This window comes from Lissotriton vulgaris, chromosome 3_1 (assembly GCF_964263255.1).
Source record: "Lissotriton vulgaris chromosome 3_1, aLisVul1.2, whole genome shotgun sequence".
NCBI lineage: Eukaryota > Metazoa > Chordata > Amphibia > Caudata > Salamandridae > Lissotriton > Lissotriton vulgaris.
The window spans coordinates 1,024,202,350-1,024,226,697 of NC_141689.1; the positions used below are offsets into that span (position 1 = coordinate 1,024,202,350).

At 46.0% G+C, this 24,348-nt stretch overlaps 1 protein-coding gene across 1 annotated transcript in view; it reads left to right on the forward strand.

Moving 5' to 3' along the window:
• LOC147727327 (G protein-coupled receptor 54-like) overlaps positions 1-24,348 on the forward strand; it is a 912,640-nt gene that overhangs the window by 617,515 nt on the left and 270,777 nt on the right. Inside the window, exon 3 of the mRNA XM_086963094.1 lies at positions 14,996-15,131. Coding sequence (XP_086819220.1) covers positions 14,996-15,131 — 136 coding nt within the window. The remainder of the gene's footprint in view (positions 1-14,995; positions 15,132-24,348) is intronic.

Consider the following 24,348-nt stretch of genomic DNA (forward strand, 5'->3'; position numbering starts at 1 on the left):
TTTGGTCCTGAGGAAAGCCAGCTTACAATAAAAGGCACTGGCTGAAACATGTAGACCACACTGGACGCTGGAGGTCATTGCAACTCTCCCTTAAAACGTCCTTTTGCCTTTTTAACCTGCTAACAGAGGCCCAGTTTATTAAATATTGCTAAACCCTCGGGTGCTGGGACCTCCTGGATAGCATTTTAATTTCTCACCTTCACACCCCTTCACTGCACACTCAGCAAAATACCAGCTCCGCAGTCACCTGGCGTTGAAGCACACCCGGGGCACATTCGGTGCCACTGTGGTGGGCCCGATGATGAAGCATGCCACCGACTAGGTCGGTGGGTGAGGGCTTTCATAGGAAAACAGTGTTTTTTCCACATTTTGTTACTGCTGACGTACCTGAGTCTCCTAAAATATTTCCCTTAAACTAGCTAGCCTTTATTGATTGATATATATAATACTGGGGATACAGGCTAGCTTATCTAGTCCTCTCTCTCTTGTTGATCTGTAGGCCTGGTTTTTTTCTCCTCCCACAGGTGTTCGGGTCCTCGGCTATATCTGGGGTCCTAGTTGGGATGTTTTTTTGTCCTTGTTTGTGCCTGTTGGGAGTGTTGTTTGGACTTTTTGGCTTCCGCTATGGATTCGGATGTTTCTTCTTCTGCGGCTCCTCTTGATGCCCTGCGCCTCATTATTAATGAGGCTGTGGCTGCTGCTTTCCTGGCTAGGGACGCGGCTGGGCCTCCTCCCAAGGTGCCTCGTGTGTCTTTAGATCCACAAGATGCTCCTGAGGATGACGTTGATGCTGGTGAGGATGAGGGTGTCCGTGGTCGTTTTGTTCAGGGTGCTGAGCTCGCTGACCTGTTTGCCCATGTGAGGTCCAACTTGGGTTTTTCTCCTCCTGCGGCTGCTGTTGTTGAGGATGACTTTTTTACACAGTATGTCCAGCCTGCTCCGGATTCTTTGCCTTTGCATGGTGCAGTGCGCAATGTGCTGTCTCACGAATGGAAGGAGGTGGACAAGTCTTCTTTTCCTCGTTTCCTGTCCAGACGTTACCCTCTTGAGGGTTTTGCTGATGAGTTCCCTCAGTCTGTGGAAGTGGACAATTTGATGGCTGGCCTTTCCTCTCAGGGTTTGGTTGTTTGAGGACGCCCTTCCTGCGGACGCTGTGGATAAGCGTGTTGAAGGGGCTTTGAAGCGTTCCTATGCTGCTTCTAATTTCTCTGTCCGGGCGACTGCGTATTCCAACTATATGGTTCAGTCGCTCCTTAAGGACTTCCAGTCTCTGTCTGTTCTGCTGAACGACGGCGAGGATGCCACTCCTCTTCTGTCTTTGATGGAGATGCAGGTGCGTTACCTGTCGGACATTTCCTTCGACAATTTGGGGGCGGCGGCCGCCGCTTCTGGTGCTTCCATTGCTGCCCGGCGTCATATTTGGATGCGTTCCTGGAAGGCGGACTCTTCACAGAAGTCGGTCCTACTTAAGTTACCTTTTGAAGGTTCTAAAGTGTTCGGTCCTCAGCTGGAGGGCATGGTCAAGCAGTCCGCGGAGAACCGCAAGCTGGTGGCTCCGGTCCGTCCTCCTGCTCGGGGGCGCGGGTTTGGTTATCGTCGCGCTTTTGGGCCTCCTGCTCGTGGCGCTTCTCAGCCCTTTCGTGGCAGGGGTCGTGGCCGGGGGACCCCTGGAAGTGCCAGGCCCCGGGCCGCTGCCAGTGTTGCCACTACCGCTTCCTCCTCTTCACAATGACTGTCTGCCTTTGCCCGTTGGTGGCCGACGCCAGTGCTTCCGCGCCCAGTGGTTATCGGTTCCGGATGGCTGGGCGGTTCAGACTGTTTCGGAGGGTTGCCGGATAGAGTTTTCCTCTCCTCCTCCTCCGGGTTTTGTTCGGACTCCGCTGCCCCGTCTTCCTTTGCAAGGAGTGGCTTTGTTGACAGGTGTTCAACTCCTGTTGAGGAAAAATGCTATTGTGGAGGTTCCACCGCTGGAAAGGGGCGAGGGTTGCTACTCAATCCTCTTTCTGGTTTCCAAGAAGGACACTTCGGATCTTCGTCCTGTTCTGGATCTGAAGCGTGTCAACCGCTTCGTCGTCCATCGCCCTTTCAAGATGGTGACCCTCCAGTCCATCCTACCTCTGGTCCTTCCGGGTGGCTTCCTGGCGTCCCTGGATTTGATGGATGCATACCTGCATGTTCCTATCCATCCTGCCGACCAGCGTTTTCTGCGCTTTGCTGTGGAGACCCATCACTACCAGTTCCGGGTGCTGCCTTTCGGCCTGTCCTCTGCGCCCAGGGTGTTCACCAAGCTCCTGGCCCCTCTGGTGGGTATTCTTCATTCCAGGGGGCTGCTGGTGTTTCCATATCTGGATGACTGGTTGATTGTCTCTCCCTCTTTTTCGCAGGCTCTGTCGGATGTGGCCCAGGTGTGTCATCTGCTGGGTTCCTTTGGCTTCCTTATCAACCACCGGAAGTCCTCCCTGGTGCCCTCTCAGTCCCTGAAGTTCCTGGGGGCTTTCTTCCGGATGGACCTGGGCATGGTGTTCCTCTCCCAGGAGCGCCAGTTGACTTTGTTTCGCCACCTTTCTTGGCTTCTTTCCCAGTCGCAGGTGTCTGCCCGTCTCTGGTTGCGGAGTCAGGGGGAGATAGCGTCCACTCTACATCTCCTTCCTTGGGCCAGGCTTCATCTGTACCCCCTGTTGCATCATGTCCTGTCTCACTGGGATCCCGCCTCCTTGGACTACGAGACTCTGATCCCTGTCACTCTGGGGATTCGCGCGGATCTACAGTGGTGGTTGTCTCCTCTCTCCCTTTCCGGGGGGTTCGATCTCCTTCCCCCTCAGTCTGTGGTCGTGTTGTCCACGGATGCGAGTGCGTTGGGATGGGGGGCTGTTCTGGGTTCTTCCAAGGGTCAGGGTCGGTGGTCCCGATTCGAGTCCCTACAGTCCTCGAACTGGAAGGAGTTGCGAGTGGTCTGGCTTGCTCTCCTTTGGTTCGCTCCTCTCCTTCGGGGTCGGGCGGTCTCGGTGCAGACAGACAATCAGGTGGTTCGCTCCTATGTGAATCACCTGGGGGGGCATGTGTCATTCTCTCTTTCTCCTGTCCCGGGAGATCGGCCTTTGGGCCGAGTCGAATCTGTTGTCTCTGACGACGGTCTATCTTCCGGGGAAGGAGAATGGGCCTGCGGATACTTTGAGCAGGGTGTTCCCCTCCTCGGTGTCCCTCTGTCTGTCCCCGGATCTGTTCGGGCAGATTGTCCTTCGGTTCCACCTTCCTTGGGTGGATCTTTTTGCCTCGGAGGATTCCGCCCTTCTTCCTCTGTTTTGCAGCATCATTCCGTCTCCAATGGCTTGGGTGACCGATGCTTTTTCGATTCCTTGGTCGGGGGGTCTGCTGTTTGCCTTCCCTCCCTTTGCCTTGATTCCGAGGGTCCTCCGGAAGATTCGTTTGGATCGGGCGGAGGTTCTCCTGGTGGTTCCGGAGTGGTCTCGGCAGTCTTGGTTTCCCCTGCTGCTGACTTTTGCCGTTTGCCCTCATTGGAGGTTTCCCCTGTCTCCCTCCCCTCTGCGGGCTCCTCTTCTCAGTCTTGCCTCCCTGCGTCGCCTCCGGCTGGGGGTTTGGCACTTGAGAGGTTGAGTTTGCTGGGTCTGGGTTGCTCATTGGAGGTTGCCCAGTGTCTTCAGCTTTCCCGGCGTCCGTCCACCTTGAAGTCTTATGCCCGTCACCGGAAGAATTTTTCCACCTGGTGTCATGGGAGGGATCTCTCTCCTGTCTCCTGTGAGGCAGTGCGGGTGTTAGACTTTTTACGGGATGGTTTTGTCTTGGGACTGGCTGTTTCTTCCCTGCGGGCGCAGTGGGCTGCCGTTCTTGCCTTTCGGGGTTCCTCTGTTTCGTCTGTGTCCTCGTTGGTGGCTCACCTTCTGAGGAGTTTCTTGCTTCAACGTCCTGTCTCCCGTTCCCCTGTGCCTCCTTGGGATCTGCCCTTGGTTCTACGGGCTTTGACGGGTCCTCCGTTTGAGCCTTTGGACTCCGTGGCCCTGAAGTTCCTTTCTGCCAAAGTTATCTTCCTGGTGGCCATTACCTCTGGGCGTAGGGTTGGTGAGATTGGTGCGCTGATGGCTTCCCCCCCCTTCTTGCGCTTCTGCGCTGACAAGGTCGTTCTCCGACTGAGTCAGTTTTTTCTCCCTAAAGTGATTTCCACTTTTCACTGTCAGGAGGATATTGTTCTCCCTGTATTTTTTCCTGCTCCTGCCTCTCCTGAGGAGGAGCTCCTCCATTCTTTGGATGTGTTGAGGGCTCTCCACATCTACTTGGAGCGTACGGCTGGTTTCCGTAAGGTTGACTCCCTGTTCGTCACCTACGGCCTGTCGGGTCTAGGGCTTCGTCCTTCTTTATCCTCCTTGTCTCGTTGGGTCAAGGGCGCAGTGGTTTCTGCTTATGATTCGGTCCAATGTCCCCTGCCTTCTACTGTTCAGGGTCGGTCGACTCAGAGCGTTTCGTCCTCCTGGGCCATGTTCAGGGGTGCCTCTTTGCGAGACATTTGCAATGCTGCTACGTGGGCTTCTCCCCACACTTTTGTTGCCCATTATCGTCTGGAGTTGGGGATGGCGGCCTCCGCTGCCTTTGGGACTAGTGTCCTGTCTGCAGTGCTTGATTTATGATTTGTACTGTTTGATTTGATTAAATTGGACCTGTTTTTCTGGCATACTTCTGGTCTGTTTTCTTCTTACAATCACCATGTGCTTGGGTATGGGCTCATGTATCAGGAATGGGACGGGGAGACCAGGACGAGGAGGTAATTCCCGGTTACTCACCGGTAATACCCATTACTCCGAGTCCTGGTCTCCCCGTCCCATTCCTGAGCCCTTCCCTCCCTCCCTGATTTGGGTTTTCTGTGGGTGATTGTATGTGTTTCATTCTGTTGTCTTTGGTATTTTCAGGATGATTCTTCCGGCACTTCCCCCTTTTGTAGTCACGTGATGGTGACCTCATCCTAGGGGGAAGTGCCAACAGCTCAGCTAGGTAGGGGTTCTGTAGAGCAGACTAGCTGCTCATGTATCAGGAATGGGACGGGGAGACCAGGACTCGGAGTAATGGGTATTACCGGTGAGTAACCGGGCATTCCACCATCCGCGAGGACGACAACACTCTACATATAAAACACTGGGAGCAACAAGCCCCACCACGCCCTACACACCACAAGCAAGGATGCCCAACACTAGTGATGAGCCATATGCACCTCGACAATCTATGCAGCCACGTCAGATCGGAAATTGGTGAGAAAAACCCCCCAAAAAACCCCATCAGACGTAAAAGGGCGCCTTTCGAGAGGTGGTACACGTAGCTGATATCAGTCACAATGGCCAAATACATCTACATTTAGCTCCTTTGGCAAGACAAGCGTTTATTAAGATGGTGAGGTTAACAGGACAGAACGCTCTCACCGCGTGTTGAAGGGCAGCTGTACAGACTAATACAAAATGGAGATAGAACGAGTGCACTGCACAGAAGCACACCAGGTGCACCAGTGCCGATTATGATAGAAAGTAGGGTAAAACAAAAGGGGAGAGCTTCCCAGCCCGGACAAAACACAAGCAAGATTCCACTTATCTCCGGCTCGTGAAAAGCATATGGGAAGGCCGTCTAGGGGCCTCACAAACTGTAACAACTGTACCTTCACCCTCAGCTGACCCTTGGCAGGTCGCCCAGCTGCCCGACAAAAATGTCAGACTCTGACCTGACCAGGCTGCGGGCCCCCAAAAAATAGCTCTCTAACCCCCTTGCAAGCCGGGAACCTGCATCAATCAGGCAGCAACAGCCACCGGACCGGCCCCAACTCTCGCACATAATTGTTATCAGAGTACCCTGAATACCCTCTGCCCCCAGTCGTCCAACTACAAGGAGGCTTGTCTGCCCGGGCAAAGGCCCCTCCCGGCCTGCACCAACATTCGACGCCCTCACGACTACGACCAGGTGAGGTTGGACAGCGTGTCGAGGCAGTCCGGGGTCTGTACGGGACAAACCTGTGCCCCAGTCGATATCCAGCCACACCTCACGAAGTGCTCGTCGGGCTCGCCTCAATTGCTGTTTGCCGACTGATCTCAAGCACTACCACGCCGCCCAATACCACTGTAGCTCTGCGACTGCCCCCTCTCCGAGCTATGCTAGAAGCCAAGCCCGACCAAATCGCGGGCTCATGTTGCTTCCGGCCAGATGCTCTCTTAGCCCCAGCGGGGCAGGCGCTCTACTAATCTGCACAATGATTAACAGTCTTCCTAATCATTAGACCGGCCCCCAGCTTTGCACGACGTCGGCAGGATTTGCAATTGGAGCTCAGTCAGCACGGAGGGGCAAAGGTCACGCAAACAGCTGAGTATCGTCCAAAGCACCACAGAAGGCAACGCACACAACCCACCACCAGGCCCCAATACGCGGTCGGAGCCAGAGACAGAATGGGAAAGAGTTGGGGGGGGGAGGGGGGGGGGACATTGCCCACACACTCACCAGACAGAACCAACGGCGGACCAAGATACAATGGCGTCACAAGGATGTATTAAAAGGCATCGGGGTAGTGGGCAAAGAGGGTGCCCAGTGGGCCGGGAAAGGTATATGTACCTCACCCCCACCCTCCTCTCCCCAGCAGTGACTCTGCACACCTGGACCCCTTAGGGTCCTAAACACTGGGAGGCTGCCTCCTGTGCCTCTTGTGGCACTAAATAGGCCGCCCTTTTTGCGGGTCTCCTTCGTGGACCCCGGGCAGCCTGCATTGGTATCATATTGCACAGCATCTCTGTTTGCTTATGTCACACACAGCGAAACATCTTTGGGAAATGACATTTTCTTTTATCATAACTAGAGAACAGGCTTTCACAACGAATTCTATCAATAGATGTAAATGCCTGCTCCCCTCTCCCGCCCTTAAAATGAAAATACGGGACTATAGTATTTTATTTTAGCGATTTCTATTGATGAGTCACGAGAAGCGTCAGGAAGTGTTGGTGTCCTTCCGCATGTCATCAAAACACTAGAAAGAGTACAAGGTGGGCTTCATCTGCTTCCGGAGACATTGCACTGAAACAACAAGAAAAGTAATGATTTGTTACACATTAATTAGTAACTTTATACTGCTCTTGGATATGGGTGGAGGTCTGGTCAATGAGTTATCTAGTTTATTTGTCTTGTGCGAAGCCCAGCAACTTCGTTTGCGTGATTAATTGGCCATGCTCTGGATCCCTGATATCGATGTACTGGCTCAGGAAGGGAATGAGCACTGACACAGTGAATGAAGATAATGGGAGGGGGTGTGTGGGGCGTGCGCCTGCCTGGGAGACACTCCCCACTTCAGCCTCTTCCTGTGTTGCACAGCTCCAGTGAGTGGTTGCCCGGGCCTCAAAGCACACTGAAGGGAAGGGAGTGGCTACACTGGCTGGGATAGCTGAAGCAGGGCACTCACGTCTACATGAAGAGAAACTCATTAAAGAAAAGAGTTCTTACAGTCAAAATAACACGTACCACGTGTCAACCAAAGAAAAGTGCCAGTCGCCATGGGAGGTTACAAATGAAGGCAAGGAGGTACTAAGGAGGGACTAACAAGCCTATTTACGAATCATAAGTCAGCATTTACGAGGGACAATGACACAACGAATGACAAATATGGGTGGGTGGTGGGCAGGGGTTCAATGCCATACTCCAGCATAGCAAGTCTTGCAGAGCAGCACATGTGCGCTTACTATGGGCTAGACCTAAAAATAGGAGAGAATAAATAATGGTGGCTTTCTTGGAATAACAATTATAGTTTGTATTTTCTGAAAAAAACAATCCAGAATACCATTGTTGTTAAAACTGCATATACTAAATTAATTCTCCATGATTTCCAAAGATGCTCAAGTTCCATGGGGATAGATCATATTTTCTCTTGATGTATGGGATTACATTAGCCTGTGAAATCCAATACTTGGTGACAACACATATTTGAACACATTAATCAAGGCAGTGCCATCGTAGGATGAAAAGAGGATTTCAACATGATCGACCACCGTGAATAAGGAAAAGCTACAATGTCCCGCCAAATAGCACTTCCATACATTATTTAAGCTAATTCCTGAGCAACTGCAAACAGGAAGCCAAAAGGGCCCATTTTTCATTGATAAAATATCCCTCACCTGCTTTTTCTGAGAGAAACTCACATTTTCTGCCGCCTCTCAATCACTGCATGCACCTGTTCATGACCATACCCAGAGACCTTGTCCACTCCTTCAAAGAGCAAAGTGCCAAATTAAACCCACCTTTAGGTCTGCCCAGCTTTAAGAAATTCGTCCATACTTTTAATAGCATCAACTTCCTCCTCAAGGGGCAAATAGAAGTATGGTCAGGGATGCCCGCCACCCCTTCCACCACCAATCCCAATGGTAGGAGACAGACACAGTTTGAACTTTTGAAAGGCAGGGGGGCCTCACGACCCCCCGGCCGTATTTATTAAAATATGAAACAAAATTTAAAACTTTAAATTAAAACGTTTAATGTATCATGTACAAAATTCAACTTTCATTACACTTGATGAAGACAGGTACCAGGCTAACCTTAACAAATCTCTAATACAAAGATTTTCCTAACCGAGTCTAACATCATGACATAATGCATTGCATACGAATTTTGTACATCCTATCGATAGGGGCCAACGGCAAGGTCTTAACCAGTGTCAGATCCCTATCACCAAATTCCCGCCCTCACCTGTGAGTGGCGCATGCGCAGAGGGCTTTACCCTCGTAGCCAACTGTAACTTCCCTTGTCATGGGGGCCCCCTTTCACTCGGCGCCATCTTAAGGTCGTCCGAGTTCCCGTGCGGGGTATCCGTAAGAAGGACAGCGTGAACTCCCCCCCTTTCCCCGCACTCTCTTCCGCCGGAGCGGATATCTGGCGCCCGGGAAATTCGTGGGAGGGGCATATAGCCGTCTCCCCCTAGGAGGGGCCTATGGCTGTCTCCCCCTGGGCGACCCATCCGTAATGGGTGCCGCCCCCCGTGGGAGGGGCCAATGGCCGCCTCCCCCGGGCGCTCCCTTCCATAATGGGTGGCGCCCCCACTAGGGACCTTGAAATCACTGCTCACCGATCATGACCTTACCGCCCGACCGAAGACTAAATAAATACGACAGTTAGTTACCTACTAGGGGGAAAAAAACCTATGCTTAATCTCAAATTACAGCTAGATATATCCAATTAACTATAACATTGCTACAAAGGAAAAATTGTCCTATAACAGAACGCTTTTATTGCATACAGTTCATTACATTTCTACAAAGGAAAAAAGGCCTATAGGCAAGTATTCAGTTGCATGCACATTCTTGGCATCAATTGAAGATGAGAAAAACGATTCCAACAAGACGCTTATTCATTACAATCAAATTGCAAATTAGAACTTTGTTTCCTCCCAAACTTCTGCAACAGGGGTTGGTGGGTGGGTCAAAAACTGCAGCTTGTTCCCTTGAGGGCTCACGAGCGACGAGTGGTGCAGCCTTCAGAGCGCAGGAACAAGCGGACGCCTGCCTGGATTCCCGTGCCTTTTATCTTGCAACGGGAAGGCGGGGCAGCATCCCCATCCCGCCCAGAAGTGCACGGACTTCCGGGCGAGTGTTAGGACAACCCTTTTAGGCGGCGGGGCGTGCTCCAACCACGCCGCTATGGGCATACCGGCCGGGACACGCCCCCACCCGCAAAGGTTTCCCGGGGGATCGGGGCACCCAGCCATACGTTCGGGGTGACCGAGAGATCTCCCCTTTCCAGAAGTGGCCTCAGTCTTTACAGAGCTAAGACAGCCGTCCTACTGTTGGGCCCGAGCCAATCCCCTTTTACCCCAATTAACCACCACTGTCCAACGTTTTTTCAGTGATTAATTTATCTTTGCTGCCTCCAGCAAAAGCCTAACAATCTACTTGGATGGTGACTTAATTAAGTACACACAAATAAGTGCAAAGAGCAAAGGGATATATTTTCTCCCTATATTGCTGCTGAATAACATGCTACACAAGGGGCACAGTGGTACGTGGACTAGGCTCAGTACTATTTACACTGAATTCTGAGAACACCAGCTACACAATGCTGAAAGACCAACACATTTCTTCATGACAGCTCTTATTGCTTCAGTCCAAAACTATTTGACTATTCAAAAAGTCATAAAAGTGCAATACAGTACAACTCGTCTTTCCGCACCTATTTTCAAGCATGCAAAAAGGGAGTTAGATTTCTCGTATTGCAAGCCTCATGACTCTGGAATAGCCATCTACTCCAAACCAGATAACTCCTCTTCTCTGTTAGAATGGCTCTGGAACATTTCCTACTTTTGGGAAACACTGTATAGTGGCCACTATTATAAAGGTAGAACTTGATACCTCAGGCAAACATAAGTATGATGTAAAAAATGGTGCAAGAGATACCAAGGATGAGGCATTAAAAGAAATAGTAAATTAGAACACACTTTTAGTGAGGCCATTTAAGCAACATATACAGCCAGATAAAATACATTTTTTGAACAGTGAAAAATAGGTTTCTGTGAGAAAGTGGAATATTAAATGGGGTGGATGCTAGTCTGCCACAATTAATAATGTCACTATCCTGGTTAAGAATTTTAAAGAACAAATGAAGGAGTATTACCCGATGAGAGATGAAGGCTTTCCAAACGTGGAAACAGTGTTCCTTGTTAATAAACCCCTCACTCACCACCTAGTGGTGACTTGCTTCATCATCGGGGCCCACCCAAGTGGCCTAGCATCACTTGGGTGTGCTTCGACACCTGAGTTACAGTGGAGCAGGTCGTGAAGTGTGGATGCAAACAAAAAAAGTGTGAGTGTTAAAAATTGTCCTGGTTTGTGACTTTATATTACAATTTTATTAAAAAAGCAACTGGACAATGTTAAAATATAGGTGAGATACTGGAAGGGGAGTTACGACCTACGTATCTCAATTATGTGTTGGTCAACATGTTTCAACCATTTGGGGTGATCCCCGGTATTCATCAGGACCAATGAATGAAGTGGGAGGTGTGGGTCCCCTAAAAGACGCACCCTGTCCTAAATCCTTAGTCATCCAGAGGAAAGAATGTTCCACTGGGAAGACACTCCTAAGAATGTAGGGTGCCCGAAAAAAACCTGTGGAAAAAAGGGGGAAAGGAAAAGGAAGTGATTACTATCCTGTAACGTAGTGCAGATTCTTAGTGCATTTTACGTGCAGTCGTACTTGCATTCCACGGTGGTGTTTTGGAAATAGTGCCTTCTGGAGTTGAGGATGTGCCTTCTTAGCTAGTAGAAGCGTGCTCTTATCATGAGAGTGTACGCTTCATTTGGAGGATATTTAAGGCTATGCAGAAATTATTGATGTTATTCTCAGTGCGTGCCTGAAAAAGCATGCATCAACGCTATATTCAGTTAACAAGGGATTTGTGCTCATTACTCAAATGGCGAAGAGTTTGTGAACTAAGCCAGATGGCTACTGTTTGTAGCAAGTGAGCTAAAAGATGTCCTAATTGGGACTTGTGGTGCTTTAAGAAAAAGAGACATACCAGACTCACAAAAACATATAACACGAAGGATGTCACAGAACGTGACATGTCAGAGAGCAGGCTTACTAGAGGGATTCTCTTGTTTGGCTTCAACGAGCAGGGGGTAGGTGCTTCACGCGTTACAACATATTCTAAGTGAAAAGAGGTATATCACATAGATAGGTCTACGGAAGCAGGCCACGGGTGGCGGCTCGTGAATAAAGGCAATGGGAGATCCTGTTTGGAAGGAAGGTTACTTACAGTTGGCTGTCATGAAGAGAGGCTGATCACCTGCGTCTACCGTCCACCGCTCGGCTATGAGAAATGGGTGAGCGTGGAGATTATTTAACTACTGGCTGGCTTCCGGGTGTGGTCATGTGACTACTATGGAGGCCCGTAGGGAAGTGAGTTGTCATGGAGACAATGAAATGCTACGCATGCGCGGTAGATGGATTAATCAAAAGGTTTCAGGAGAGTATGCCACGCAGGCTTGTTAGGTGGGATTGCACAAGGGAAAGTGGATGTTACAACAGTTGTGCTATTTCAATACAGAGCCCCATGGGATATTATCATTAAGACCCCTTTTATGTGTGGAAAGTCTATATATCCATCTCTGTTCTTTCTCGAACAAGCGGGCTTGGATGTTGGGACCTGGTTGTAGCTGTTCAGTGACTGTCCACCTCATGTAATTGGTAGTATGGTTGACCGTAAGGAAGTGATCCGTGAGTTTTGTTATATTCTTTTTGCATCTTATGGTACTTCTGTGTTCGTAAATGCGCTGTTTGATTTTGCGAGTCGTCATGCCCACGTAGGGTTTTCCACAGGTACAGGTGATTAGATAGATCACATTACTGCTGTTGCAGTTAGTGTGGGACCTCTGCTCCCACACTTTTCCGGGTTCCAGGCTGAGTGTCTTAGTGTTTTCTGTAAGGTGGCAGACACTGCAGTCTCCACACCGCGAATGTCCCGTTACTGGGGGGAGGCCCCATATTTGTGTCAAGGTCAGGTCGCTGGTGTTTGTGCTGCTTTAAGGTCTTGTGTTGACCAAAGTATTTTTCAGACTGGGGGATTTCTTGTAAGAGAACAAAGGTTTTTCCCAGTTGAAGCTTCCAGAGTTTATTATGGACCAGTGTTTCCTGATGCTTTTGCTGACTTGGTTGGAAATCGCATTATATGTAGTCACACATGTTAGGGGTGTATTGTCATTGTTTTTAGTGGTTTCTTCCAAAAGAGCTTGGCGCGGCTGATTTCTGGCTCGTTTTTGGCATTTGTTTGTGATCTTTTTTGGGTAGCCACGTTGTGCTAATTTCACCGTGAGGTCTTCAGCCTGTTCTTTGTAATCCGTGAGTTTGCTGCAATTCCTACGTAGTCGTAAGTATTGGCCATAGGGAAGATTTTCCCTCAGCGGTCGTGGGTGAAAACTCTCGAATCTTAAAAGGTTGTTTTTTGCTGTAGGCTTGAAGTGTGTTTTGGTGGTCAGGACTTCTTGTTCTCTTTTGATCTGGATATCTAAGAAGACCATTTCGTTCTTATCCATATTGTGGGTGAAGTGAAGGTGTTGATCACAAGTGTTGAGCCAAGTTATAAATGTTGTTAGAGTTTCTTGTGGGCCCTTCCAGATGGCTAGCACGTCATCAATATATCTGCGCCAGAATTTGATGTTATCTAGGTATGGGTTGTTAGGTGAGAGGATGTATTTTTTCTCAAAATCATACACATACAAACCCGCTACGCTTGGCGCAAAAACACTGCCCATTGAAGTGCCCCCTATTTGCAGGTACAGGGACCCTTCGAACTCAAAGAAATTTCTTTTGAGGGCTAGTGTCGCGCATCTGATGATGAATTCTTTTGGTGTTCGGTATTCCCATGTGGTTTGTTCCAGAGTGTCTTTAAGAACATTAATGGTGGCATCCTGAGGGATGTTAGTGTAGAGGCTTTCAATGTCAAAGCTTACTAAGATCATATCTGCCTCCATTTTGATGGTCTCCAGGAGTGTTAGTAAGCTTTTAGTGTCTTTGAGATAGGTGGTAGTTCCTTGCACAATAGGTTTTAGGAAAAAGTCACAAAACCTGGAGAGAGGTTCCAGAAGCGAGCCTATACCAGAAACTATTGGTCTTCCAGGAGGTGGTAGTCTGTTTTTGTGCATTTTAGGGACCACATAAAAGTATGGTATTTTTGCCTCGGTTTTTGATAAATAATCTGCTTCTTGTTTTGAGATGTCACCTGCATGTTCTGCTTCTTCTACCAGATCGACAATCTCTCTCCATCCTTGTTAAGCCCACTAAAGGTTTCAGTAACTTAAACAATAGTCTAACCCCTGGTAGCTAGGGCACAGAGTAGACAGGCCTAACTCAAACAAGTGTGCAAACCACAACCGTTAGAATTTGAAAATACAACACAATAAAAATAAAACCTGCAGTCATGTTTTGTATTGTCAGTTTAGTGGTGGCACAATATGTGCTGCCGTCCACTAGTACCTGAGGTTTAGCGTACAGCATTTAAGGGTTGATTAAACAATTGAACCCTATCATATCCACAGGATAACTATATCATTCTTATGTTGTTCATAAACATTCAATGAAATCAAACTGAAGAGAAGATAAAATGAAGTGAGCACACAGTAAATTATTTTCTATGAAAATGTTTAGTATTGAATTGATCAGAGAGTACAAATCATGGGGATAAAAAGAAGAAACAAATCCAATATTTTCAGTTATGAATAGATGTACATAAAAATCAATAAATCAATTAACACCAGAACCTGGGCTTTGATGAGAATTCACAAGGGCATATTATCAAGCTCATTATCGCCGCTTTAGCAGCAGTTTCCTGCCGATAAAAGCGGCGATAATGTATCGCTCTTTCTTGATAATATGGCCCTAGGGTTTTCTTCTCTTCTTGCTATTTGCCCTATGCCTTTTATGATTAAGTTGAATATAGATATATTTGACCAGTGCTAGTAGTTGTGGAAAAGGGGAGCTCACCACCAAATGCTTAATTATAGGTTGAAAGGCACGTCTTGCCTCTTACTATTTAGTGAAGTAATTTTAACTAGTCAAGGCCATATCTGAATATATTTTCAAGTCACATCATGTATAATCATGCCTTTTGGAAGGCCCTGTCAATTTCACAACATTTTACTGAAACTGTGCCCTGATCTTTAAGCTGAAAATATTGTGGAAATTGCAAGGTATCTGTTAGCAGAAAAAATTTACGTACTTCAGTCTATTGCAATTCTTCCTGCTTCTGAGTAATTCAGTGAATTGTATTGTTTTTTCTCTACTACACCAAAGTCATTTAGGAAAAAGTGACTAGACATCATATCACTGGTTTAGAGAGTCCCATTTGACAGACGGCACCTTTTAGTAAAAGGTCTGCTGTGAAGCAATCAATTTGAATGTACTTAGCTTTCTTGAAATAAATGTTTGTTGAATGGAGAGATCCCCTTCTTGTTTATGTCACTGGAAATTCTGTGCCTATCCTTAGGTCACTGCTCAGGCCACCTGCATTACCCTCACAGCCATGAGTGTTGACCGATGTTACGCTACAGTATACCCTCTTCACTCGTTGCGGCACCGCACCCCTCGTGTGGCCATGGTCGTCAGTTTGTGCATTTGGATAGGTAAGGCAGCATGCATCATTTACTTAGATTTGTTATTGAGTTGTTTTGATTCATTTGCTAAAAAGAATATCTTTGTGAGTATGTGTACACACTGTGTCTGTCATGCTGCCCTGTAATCTGCTGTTTGGTTTCAGTGTCCTTCTCCAATTATACACTGAACCAAGTTTAGATTTACATAGTCTGATAATGTGGTTGTGTTTATTTAGTTTATATTGACCTTGTGGTATTTCTTATGCTGATCTCATATGTTCTAACTGCCTTCAGTGTTGTGACTGCAGCATAGAGTCAAAGTCAGGGATGGGTCACCTCTAAGTGTTTGTGTATTGTTTTACCTCTTTTTCCACTTTCCCATCAGGATTTAATCTGAACAGCATTGCATTTGCAGCACACGTGCAGACCCATGAATACCAGGAAAAAACATACAAACTGTGCATGTAGGGTTAGTTGGTGATCAATGAGCTCCACATCATAAATGCGCACTCATACATACAGCTCTGTTAGAAAAACAATGGCCTGCATATGTGGCTACAGCCCTCTATTAGAACACTCTGCAGTCATGCTAGTACTACTTAACCAGTGACAGGCCTGGGTTTGCACTTCCACTGTGCCACAGTGCCCACTATCCCATAAGATATGTGACCATGAGCACAGCAAAGCATCTGAGGTTGAAAAAAGGCAAAGCAGCCAGAGCAGGACGCATGCAGTCCAAATCGAAGCACCCGCCCGTGTCGCGCTACATTCCCGGCAAGCTCCCAGAGGAGCGTGGCTCTTACAGGTGCGTGCAAGGGTCTGGGGTTGGAAAGGGAGGGAGAGGATGGATGCGCATTGAACAGTACAGCCTGAAGTAATTGTCTGACAGCAGAGATTCAAAATAGATGAGAGCTATATTTGTTTGCGTTTGTTTTGCCCTTATGCTGGACACGCTACAGAAACTCACATCTCTTTCCACACGCATAAACAAAAAGACCTGACAGTGGAACTTTCTGATTGCCAGCACCTAACCTGTTTATCACTCCTTCAGTATTGTCCCTTCTATACTAGGTGGGATCTGTGTTCACACTGAATAGCACCCACCATCACAGTTCTTGTTCCCAACAGGAACCTAACAATTCAAACACAAAAGCACAGGTGCACCACACAACGGAACTTGATCAAGATGGACAGTTATAACGTTCATATCCAGTAAAGAAAGTTCTTAAATTTTTTCTTTTTTCTTTTTTCTTATTCCATTTTTATTTCACGTAGGTAAAACACAGCGTCCGGTTTTAATGATTCAAAACACAGAACAGCCTACGCGTTACGCCTAGGGCAGGACTTCTTCAGGGCTGTTAGATACAAACAAATAAATATACAAATATAAAAATACCACTTACAACAAATATAAGACAATCTATACATAGAAACGTATGGGCTAACTTCCAACCCATAGAATCTTCACACTACTCTTACATATTTCCACATTATACACAACAAAGACAGACCAACAGAATATTAAACAGATATAAAAGTTCCTATTTACATTAAATGAGCGATACATCAATACTTGATATTCATTGGCAAAGAATGAAGATCAAAGGTCCCAGCCGGGACAGAATTAACAAAAGCAACCTCATTTTAACCTATCTCCAGAGTCATCATATTGTTCACACTTCATTATATAAGATGGATACACTGTAATCCATTGTCAGTGGTTAAAAAACAACAGGAGAAAGGAAGAGAACAAAGTGAAATTACCCATCGGGGCTTGGAGGCAAAAGAGGGGGCGGAACAACCAGGAATTTAGAGAAAAAACAGTGTCATGGCAAGAACCCAATATATACAGAATCCAACATAGGATGGATAACCGAAAGGAGAGATTGGAATGTCACAGCTTGCTCCCATAAGCCAACCCCCCATATTAAGGGCTCGACAAAGAAGGCAACAAAACACCAATAAACTAATGAAAAGAAAACAAAGGGCAAATGAGTATCCACCACTAGATGATGGTGGAGTCAAACACCTCCATGTGCTTTTAGGTCTTAGGATTCCCTAATGGAGAGCTGTTCCCCATCCAGTGGAATCTACAATGTGAATAACAGCAATCAGTTGCAAATTTGACAGTAGTGGCGTCAATAGAGCTGTATTGGCATAGCAAATCCCATATTCTCTACACTTACATTATATCAAGGAATACCACCGTCTATTTAAAGGCAACAAAGTAATAAATAAAAGGCACGTTCCACTAAGATGACGTCCAACTCCGCTGGGTTATATTGGGATGGTGCTCAATGTAACTCCTGTGGAAGTTTATCTAAAGTGAAAAATTAATAGTATAAATCCAACATAAGCACCTAATAGGGCATAACACATACCGTTATCAGCAGTTCTGCTTAAACTTGATGTAGAAACATTACATTTTATATAATATTATGCTAAGACAAGACCACCTAATAGCTCAGCAAATACCTTTCAAAATATCACACCAAGGCCTAGAGGTAAAAGAAGTGACACCCACTGATGAAGGATAGACTTGTACAATAGATAACAACACTAGACCTGCAAGGAAACAATTTGTTCTGAATAATAAAATCCTTTCAATGTCACAAGGTACAAAGCTCAATTGGGCAAGCTGACTAACACAATATCAAACTTGGCCAAGAGGGCTATGAGCTGTCTAACTTCTCCTTGAAACCCCAAACACCTTTATTCGTATATGCCATCTTACCTATAATGCATCTGAGCAGAGAGGATGTCCCTTTGCAAAGAACTGAATAGTTGCAAACCAAATAGGCAGGAAAACAACAGCCTATAAAAGAAGTGAGTCACCAAATGAGACAGCTGTCCGTAGACGTTAAATCACAACATAGCATGGGGAAACTATATCTACCATGTAAATAAAACATGTCAGCTAAAGCTTGCATTCATGTGTCTTTAAATCTCCGACCCATTTTGAGAATGCACATCTATTCCACACGACTAACCTACTAGCCCACCTCTCTCCCTGTGAATGGAAAAAAGGCTATAATGATATAGAACGGGTCACAGATGGCAAATGCAGGTCACATAGCCACTCAGTGTAGTGATTATACTTCAACCGTAACGAAAAAGGAAAGAATCAAGAGATCCACGTGAATCGAATAATAGTTGGTTTTAGACCTCCCAAACAATACTATGGAGCAAGGAAACATACAATAACGGGGACATCCATCGCGGCAATAATCAAAGGATCACCACGGTTAAATAACCCAAGTAACAGCGTGATGGCATGCGACTTACTAAGATAAAGCTGTCGTAGTTCACAAGGGCGCTGAGGGGCGTAACAGCAACACACGACCGGGCAAGAAACCGCAATTGTATCCGCGTCTTGTTTAAATAACGCTGGGAACCTAGAGAAGCCGGAACACCTGCGTCAAGTGGAGGGGGTGTCCCAACTCAGGTCATGTGGTTCGCTCTAAAGTGGCAGCCTTCTTATAGTGATGAAAATTATATATCCTGGATTAACTAATGTTGGTATATTTTAAAGAGCCAGCAACTACTAAAGTTATACTAATCATCTGTATCCAACGTGCCATAATATAAAGAGACATTCCAAACATAATCAGCATAATGACGGTCAATATCACAACTCCAAAAGCCAGTGCCCATAGATAACATTTACTGCATAAGCGACCACAAGGATTCCAATAGGTTCATATTGGTTTGTTCAACCCACCTTAGGAGGAGAAAATATCTCTCAACCTAGTTGAAGTTCTCAAGCATACAACCTCACCGATTCACAAACAGTATCTCAATAGCGGTGGCAGCGTGACAGCCATCTTTGCCTATGTTGATATAGATGGAACCTGGACTTAAAAAACACAGAGGGTAAGAGGTACAGTATTGCCCGAAAGTATTGGGGGCTTAATTAAGTCAGACCACGGATCGTGACGAGCATGCATATGCTCTCAGGATTTTAATTCCATATATGAGTATAATAAACAGGGTAAAGGCCATGCATATGCTCTCAGGGTTTTAAACTCTATTTAAAAGAATAATGAAGCAGGGTAACTCTACATTTATATATTTAAAAAAATCTGAATTCTAATACGCTGCGCGAAGTATCTCATAACACAAAATAATTATACACCTAGATTTATACAACAATCCAAATACTAATAAGTTGACAAGAATGCCCCATCAGCCTTAGACTCTGCAGGCTGGCTGAGCAAGCTCATGCCCACAACCTACCCATTCAAAAATGGGAGCAATATCGGAAATATAGAAAAAGTGACAAATACAGGACAACCGAGGTAAAGAGTAAGATCACGCGACTACCAACTAATTCAAATAGTACGGTAAAATAGTAAGGTAGTGGATAGGGACAGATAATTTATGGGGAGAACAGCAGGGGGAGAAGAAAGGACAGAAATGAGGGAGACAGGATTGTACAAATTTACTACCTCATTCATGGTGGGCCTAGACAGTCATCATTAGATTGGCAGTTACATAACTCTTATCCAGATTATTGCCATTAAAGGACAGTTAGCACCATTTCATTTATATCTTTTTTTTGCAATAATTCCAAGTGTATCAAGCAGGGAGGGAGAGGTAGCAATTTTTTGTTTACACAGGCAAAATCAGGGACATGCAGCAATGTTCTTACATAAAGTAGTGCATTTCATTCTCACTATTGTGACCTAATTTGACACATCACAATCTACAAATCCACCCTGCTTCCTTCTTTCTTATGGCCAATTCCTTATTCCCTCCCCTTGGGTGCCCAGGGACATGGTCTATCTCCATAAACAAAAAATCCTCATCATCTGTGTGGTTTTCTTGCATATGAAAGGTGAGGGGATATCTGAGGTCCCCGTTGCGACGAGCTCGCACATGCTCCTGCACGTAAATCTTATCACATGGGCAGCCCAATATGTAAATCACATATTTGGAATTGCAGTTAATCAGGTGATTTATGGTGTATCTGCATTTAGTGTTCAAACAGAAGTTTTTGGTCTTATTCCTACCCAGCATACAGACACTACACTCACTACATGTGTAGAACCCTGTCATTGTAGTCGTAAGCCGAGTTTGAGGTTTGGGAGTAGTCACATAACTGGGACACAACATATTTAGTAGATTTTGTCCCCTCCTATATGTCACCTTCAGTTTGGTGGCCAGCATATCATGCAGGCTTGGCATTTCCACTAATCGGTGCCAATGTTTTCTGAGTACATTATATACCCTGCTACTGGGATCATTGTATTGCGCATTGAAAGCAATTGGAGCTTTTTTTTGCCCAATTCCTCGAGTTTGCTGTCAGGGTGGCTGCCCTAGGGACTTTCATAACTTTTCTGTGTGCTTTGTTCAATGTATCCTCTGGGTAAGCTCTATCTAGGAAGCCCTTCTCTGTCTCCCCTAAGTTCAGTAAGAAGGTCTCCTCAGTGCTGCAATTTCGTCTCATGCAAATCATCTCCCCATAAGGGATGTTGTTAATCACATGTTGGGGAAGTGAGCTCTGAAAATCTAATGTGCTATTGCAGGCAGTACTTTTTCTGTATGTGCTGCTGTGAATCTGATTATCCTGTATGAAGAAAGTGACGTCCAAGAAGTCAATTTCCTCCTTACTGTGATTGATGGTAAATCTGACGTTGAAAGGATTATCATTTAGATAAGCATGGTAATCCATGAGTTCTGAGGCAGGTCCATCCCAGAGCATGATTACATCATCGATGTACCTGCCCCAGAAAATCTCATGTTCCATCCACCTTGTCGCATGGCTGCCCAATGCATGCTCCCGCTCAAACCAGCCTATAAAGAGCCCGGCTTAAGCGGGAACAAATCTGGAGCCCATTGCTGTGCCTTGAATTTGGTGGAACCCTTCAGAATCATGAAGGAGTTTTTTTTTTGACAGAATAATATCAGTCATTTCAAGCAAAACCTCATTATGTGAATATTGTTATGTTATGTTATGTTATGTTAGTATGAATTTGTAGAGCCCACGTTCACCCCAGATTTTCTTGGCGCTGTGTGCCACTGGGGAACCCGTCCTGGCTTTCCCTGTGAGATGGTCCCCATTGGGCATCCCCAAGGTGAAGCCAGGCATCCCCGGCAGTGAGGGGGCCGTTGTGGAGATTAAGCAAGCTATTGCCCAGAGTTGCAGCATGGGACCCATGGTTAGAGAGGCACCGAGGAGAGATTTATCGAGCCCCTTGACATTGGTTCCGTACCCTGCCGTGTCGGGAATTGAACCCTGGTCCTGGGCTGACCTCTGCTTCTGAGTCTGCCGCCTCTAACCGGTGAGCCACACTTCTCCGGTCTGCCGTCCTTTGGCCCAGATAAAATTGTAGTGCTTTCACCCCAAATTCTTTTTTGATACATGTGTACAAACTGGTAACGTCCAGAGTCACAAAGATTAAGGTTTCGGACAATTAAAACCTTCAAATTTTCCCAAGATATCTTTGGTGTCCTTTATATAAGCTGGTAAGTTTTGCACTAGGGGCTGTATGTAATGGTCCACATATATTCAGACCGTTTTTCCGTAGGTGAGTTAACACCAGAGATAATAGGGCGGCCCGGTGGAAAGGGATCACCCTTGTGGATTTTAGGCAAAATATAAACACAAGGGAAAACTGGTTTCAGGACAGTTAGATATCTGCACTCCTCCTCACTTAAAGACCAACCTCTCGCCATTCTACAAGTCTCATATTTATATATGTACTTAGGGTCTTGATGGGATTTCCTGGAAGTTTGGTATAACAGGAACTATCTGCTAATTGGCGGTCTATTTCCCTCATGTAAGTCTTCTTTTCCATTATGACCACATTTCCAACCTTGCCCACCTCACGTACACCAATTGTGGGATCAGACTTAGTCTTTTTAAAGCTGCGTTCTCAGCAGCCATGAGGTTGTAATTTGTCAGTTTGTGGGGAATAGGGTTTTCTAACAAATGATGGAATCCTTGTGTGACCCTGTCTCTGAATATGTCTATATTAGGAAGTGTACCAAAAGGGATACATTTCGACTTAGGATTCAGGCCGCTATCCATAGACACATCCTCCATGATTTCCAATTAATTTCGAATAAGATCAACATCAATAGGTGTTTCATATTAAACAGACATCATTGTTTGAATGACATTTATTTCACTTACAGTGTGAGTTGGTGGAACATATTCAACTAAGGGTTTAGCACAGATAGGAGGACTGCGCAAAAAATGATCCTTCAATTTTAGCAATCTGATATATTTCGATAAATCAACAAATATATCAACGTCACTCCCCATATGATTCGGGCAGAAACCAAGTCCTTCACTTACAACTGAGGCATCATCCTTGGAAATCAACCTATCAGACTAATTCACAATCTTTAACTTCTTCTCCTCAAAGCCTCCCTCCCCATTTGAATCTTCTAGTTCCCTGTTTTCTTTGATCTGGTCACTCTGCCCACTGGTTCTTGTTTTGTTTTTCTGTTGTTGTTTCTGTTTGTATTTCTGCCATCTCCTCCCCTACCTTCTAGTTTTTGGTCTTTTGGCGTTGATCTTGCACTCAATCTAAGGCTTTCCATTTCTAATAAAAAATGATTGGGCCTATTTTCAGTCTGCACCACTCCAACTGAGTCTTCCATAGCTACTGAACTGGCCACAGATGAGAGGGAGGTTACGCTACTGGCAGAGGTCGATTCCAGTGTCTCTTCGCGTGGTCTTTTATCATCACCAGGTATCTTAACATTATCATACCTATGGGAGAACGTGTAAACTCCCCCATCTTTAAAGGCCTTGTCATCCCTTTTCATTTTCTTGACCTTCTTGTTCCTGAAGTAGATTTGATGACCCTCAATGATCTCATCCATGATGGCATAGTTTTATCTTAACTACATCTTTTAATTCAGAAGTTGCTATTTCTTCCTCCAGTTCCTGAATTTCTTGTTGTAATTTGGAACCCTTCTTCTCCGCATTCTTGATCAGAATGCGCATCATGTTAAATGAGGCATTCTGGAGGCTTCCCTCCCAATCCTCCAGTTGTTCCTTATCAAGATCCTCAAATGTCGGGAAAATTAAGATTCTGAGGCCCCGGGGTATTTTCTAATTTTCTATATATTTTCCAGGGTGGTTCTGTCCCACCATCGGGACATTTTGTATTTGTTTGATTTTTTGGAACTTCACTTTCAGGAACATTACTGTATGTGCCTACTGATTTGAAACCAGTGGCAAACAGGTCCTGGGCTAATTCCTGCCGTCTGTCTTTAAAGCCTGGCATGATTCAGTTCTATCAATATTGTGAATAAACAACCTATCTAAACAGATTTACAGAGCCGGTTAGTGCTATTGAAGGGTAAAACATACATAAACAAAAAGACCTGACAGTGGAGCCTTCTGATTGCCAGCAGCTAACCTGTTTATCACTCCTTCAGTATTGTCCCTTCTATACTAGGTGGGACCTGTGTGCACACTGAATAGCACCCACCGTCACAGTGCTTGTTCCAGGAACCTAACAATTCAAAAACAAAAGCACAGGTGCACCACACAACGAAACTTGATCAAGAAGGACAGTTATAACGTCCATATCCAGTAAAGAAAGTTCTTACATTTTTTCTTTTTCTTTTTTATTATTCTATTTTCATTTCACAATGGTAAAACACAGCATCCAGTTTTAATGATTCAACACGCAGAACAGCCGACACGTTTCGTCCTAGTGCAGGACTTCTTCAGGGCTGTTAGATGTAAACAAATAAATATACAAAAATAAAAAATATTTGTATATTTATTTGTTTGTATCTAACAGCCCTGAAGAAGTCCTGCACTAGGACGCAACGCGTTGTCTCTTTCCACACGCACTCACTGTGTTGTTTTGTGCTGACTTTTCAAAGATGTGGACTTTGTACTTGGCCCCTGGTGAAAGGGTTTTTAGGTCTCGCCTGTCGATGCGCATGCGCATCGAGCAAGGCGAGAGTATTGGGACGTATCCGCTCTTTATCCACACTGCAAGGAATCGTGCCGATTCCTTGCAGTGCCCGTGACTTTTAAGCTCAATGCGCATGCGCATTGAGCTTAAAAGCGCGTGCACGTCCGTCTTTGTTTACCTGCTCCGCCCCCTCCCCTTCCCGCCGTCTCGCATTTCCCCTGTCGCACTTCTCCTCCCCCCTCCCCTCTCTTCCCTCCGTCTTGTTTATTGTACCCGCTCCGCCCCCTCCCCTTCCCGCCGTGTCGCATTTCTCCTCCCCCCTCCCCTCTCTTCCCTCCGTCTTGTTTTCATCTTTGTTG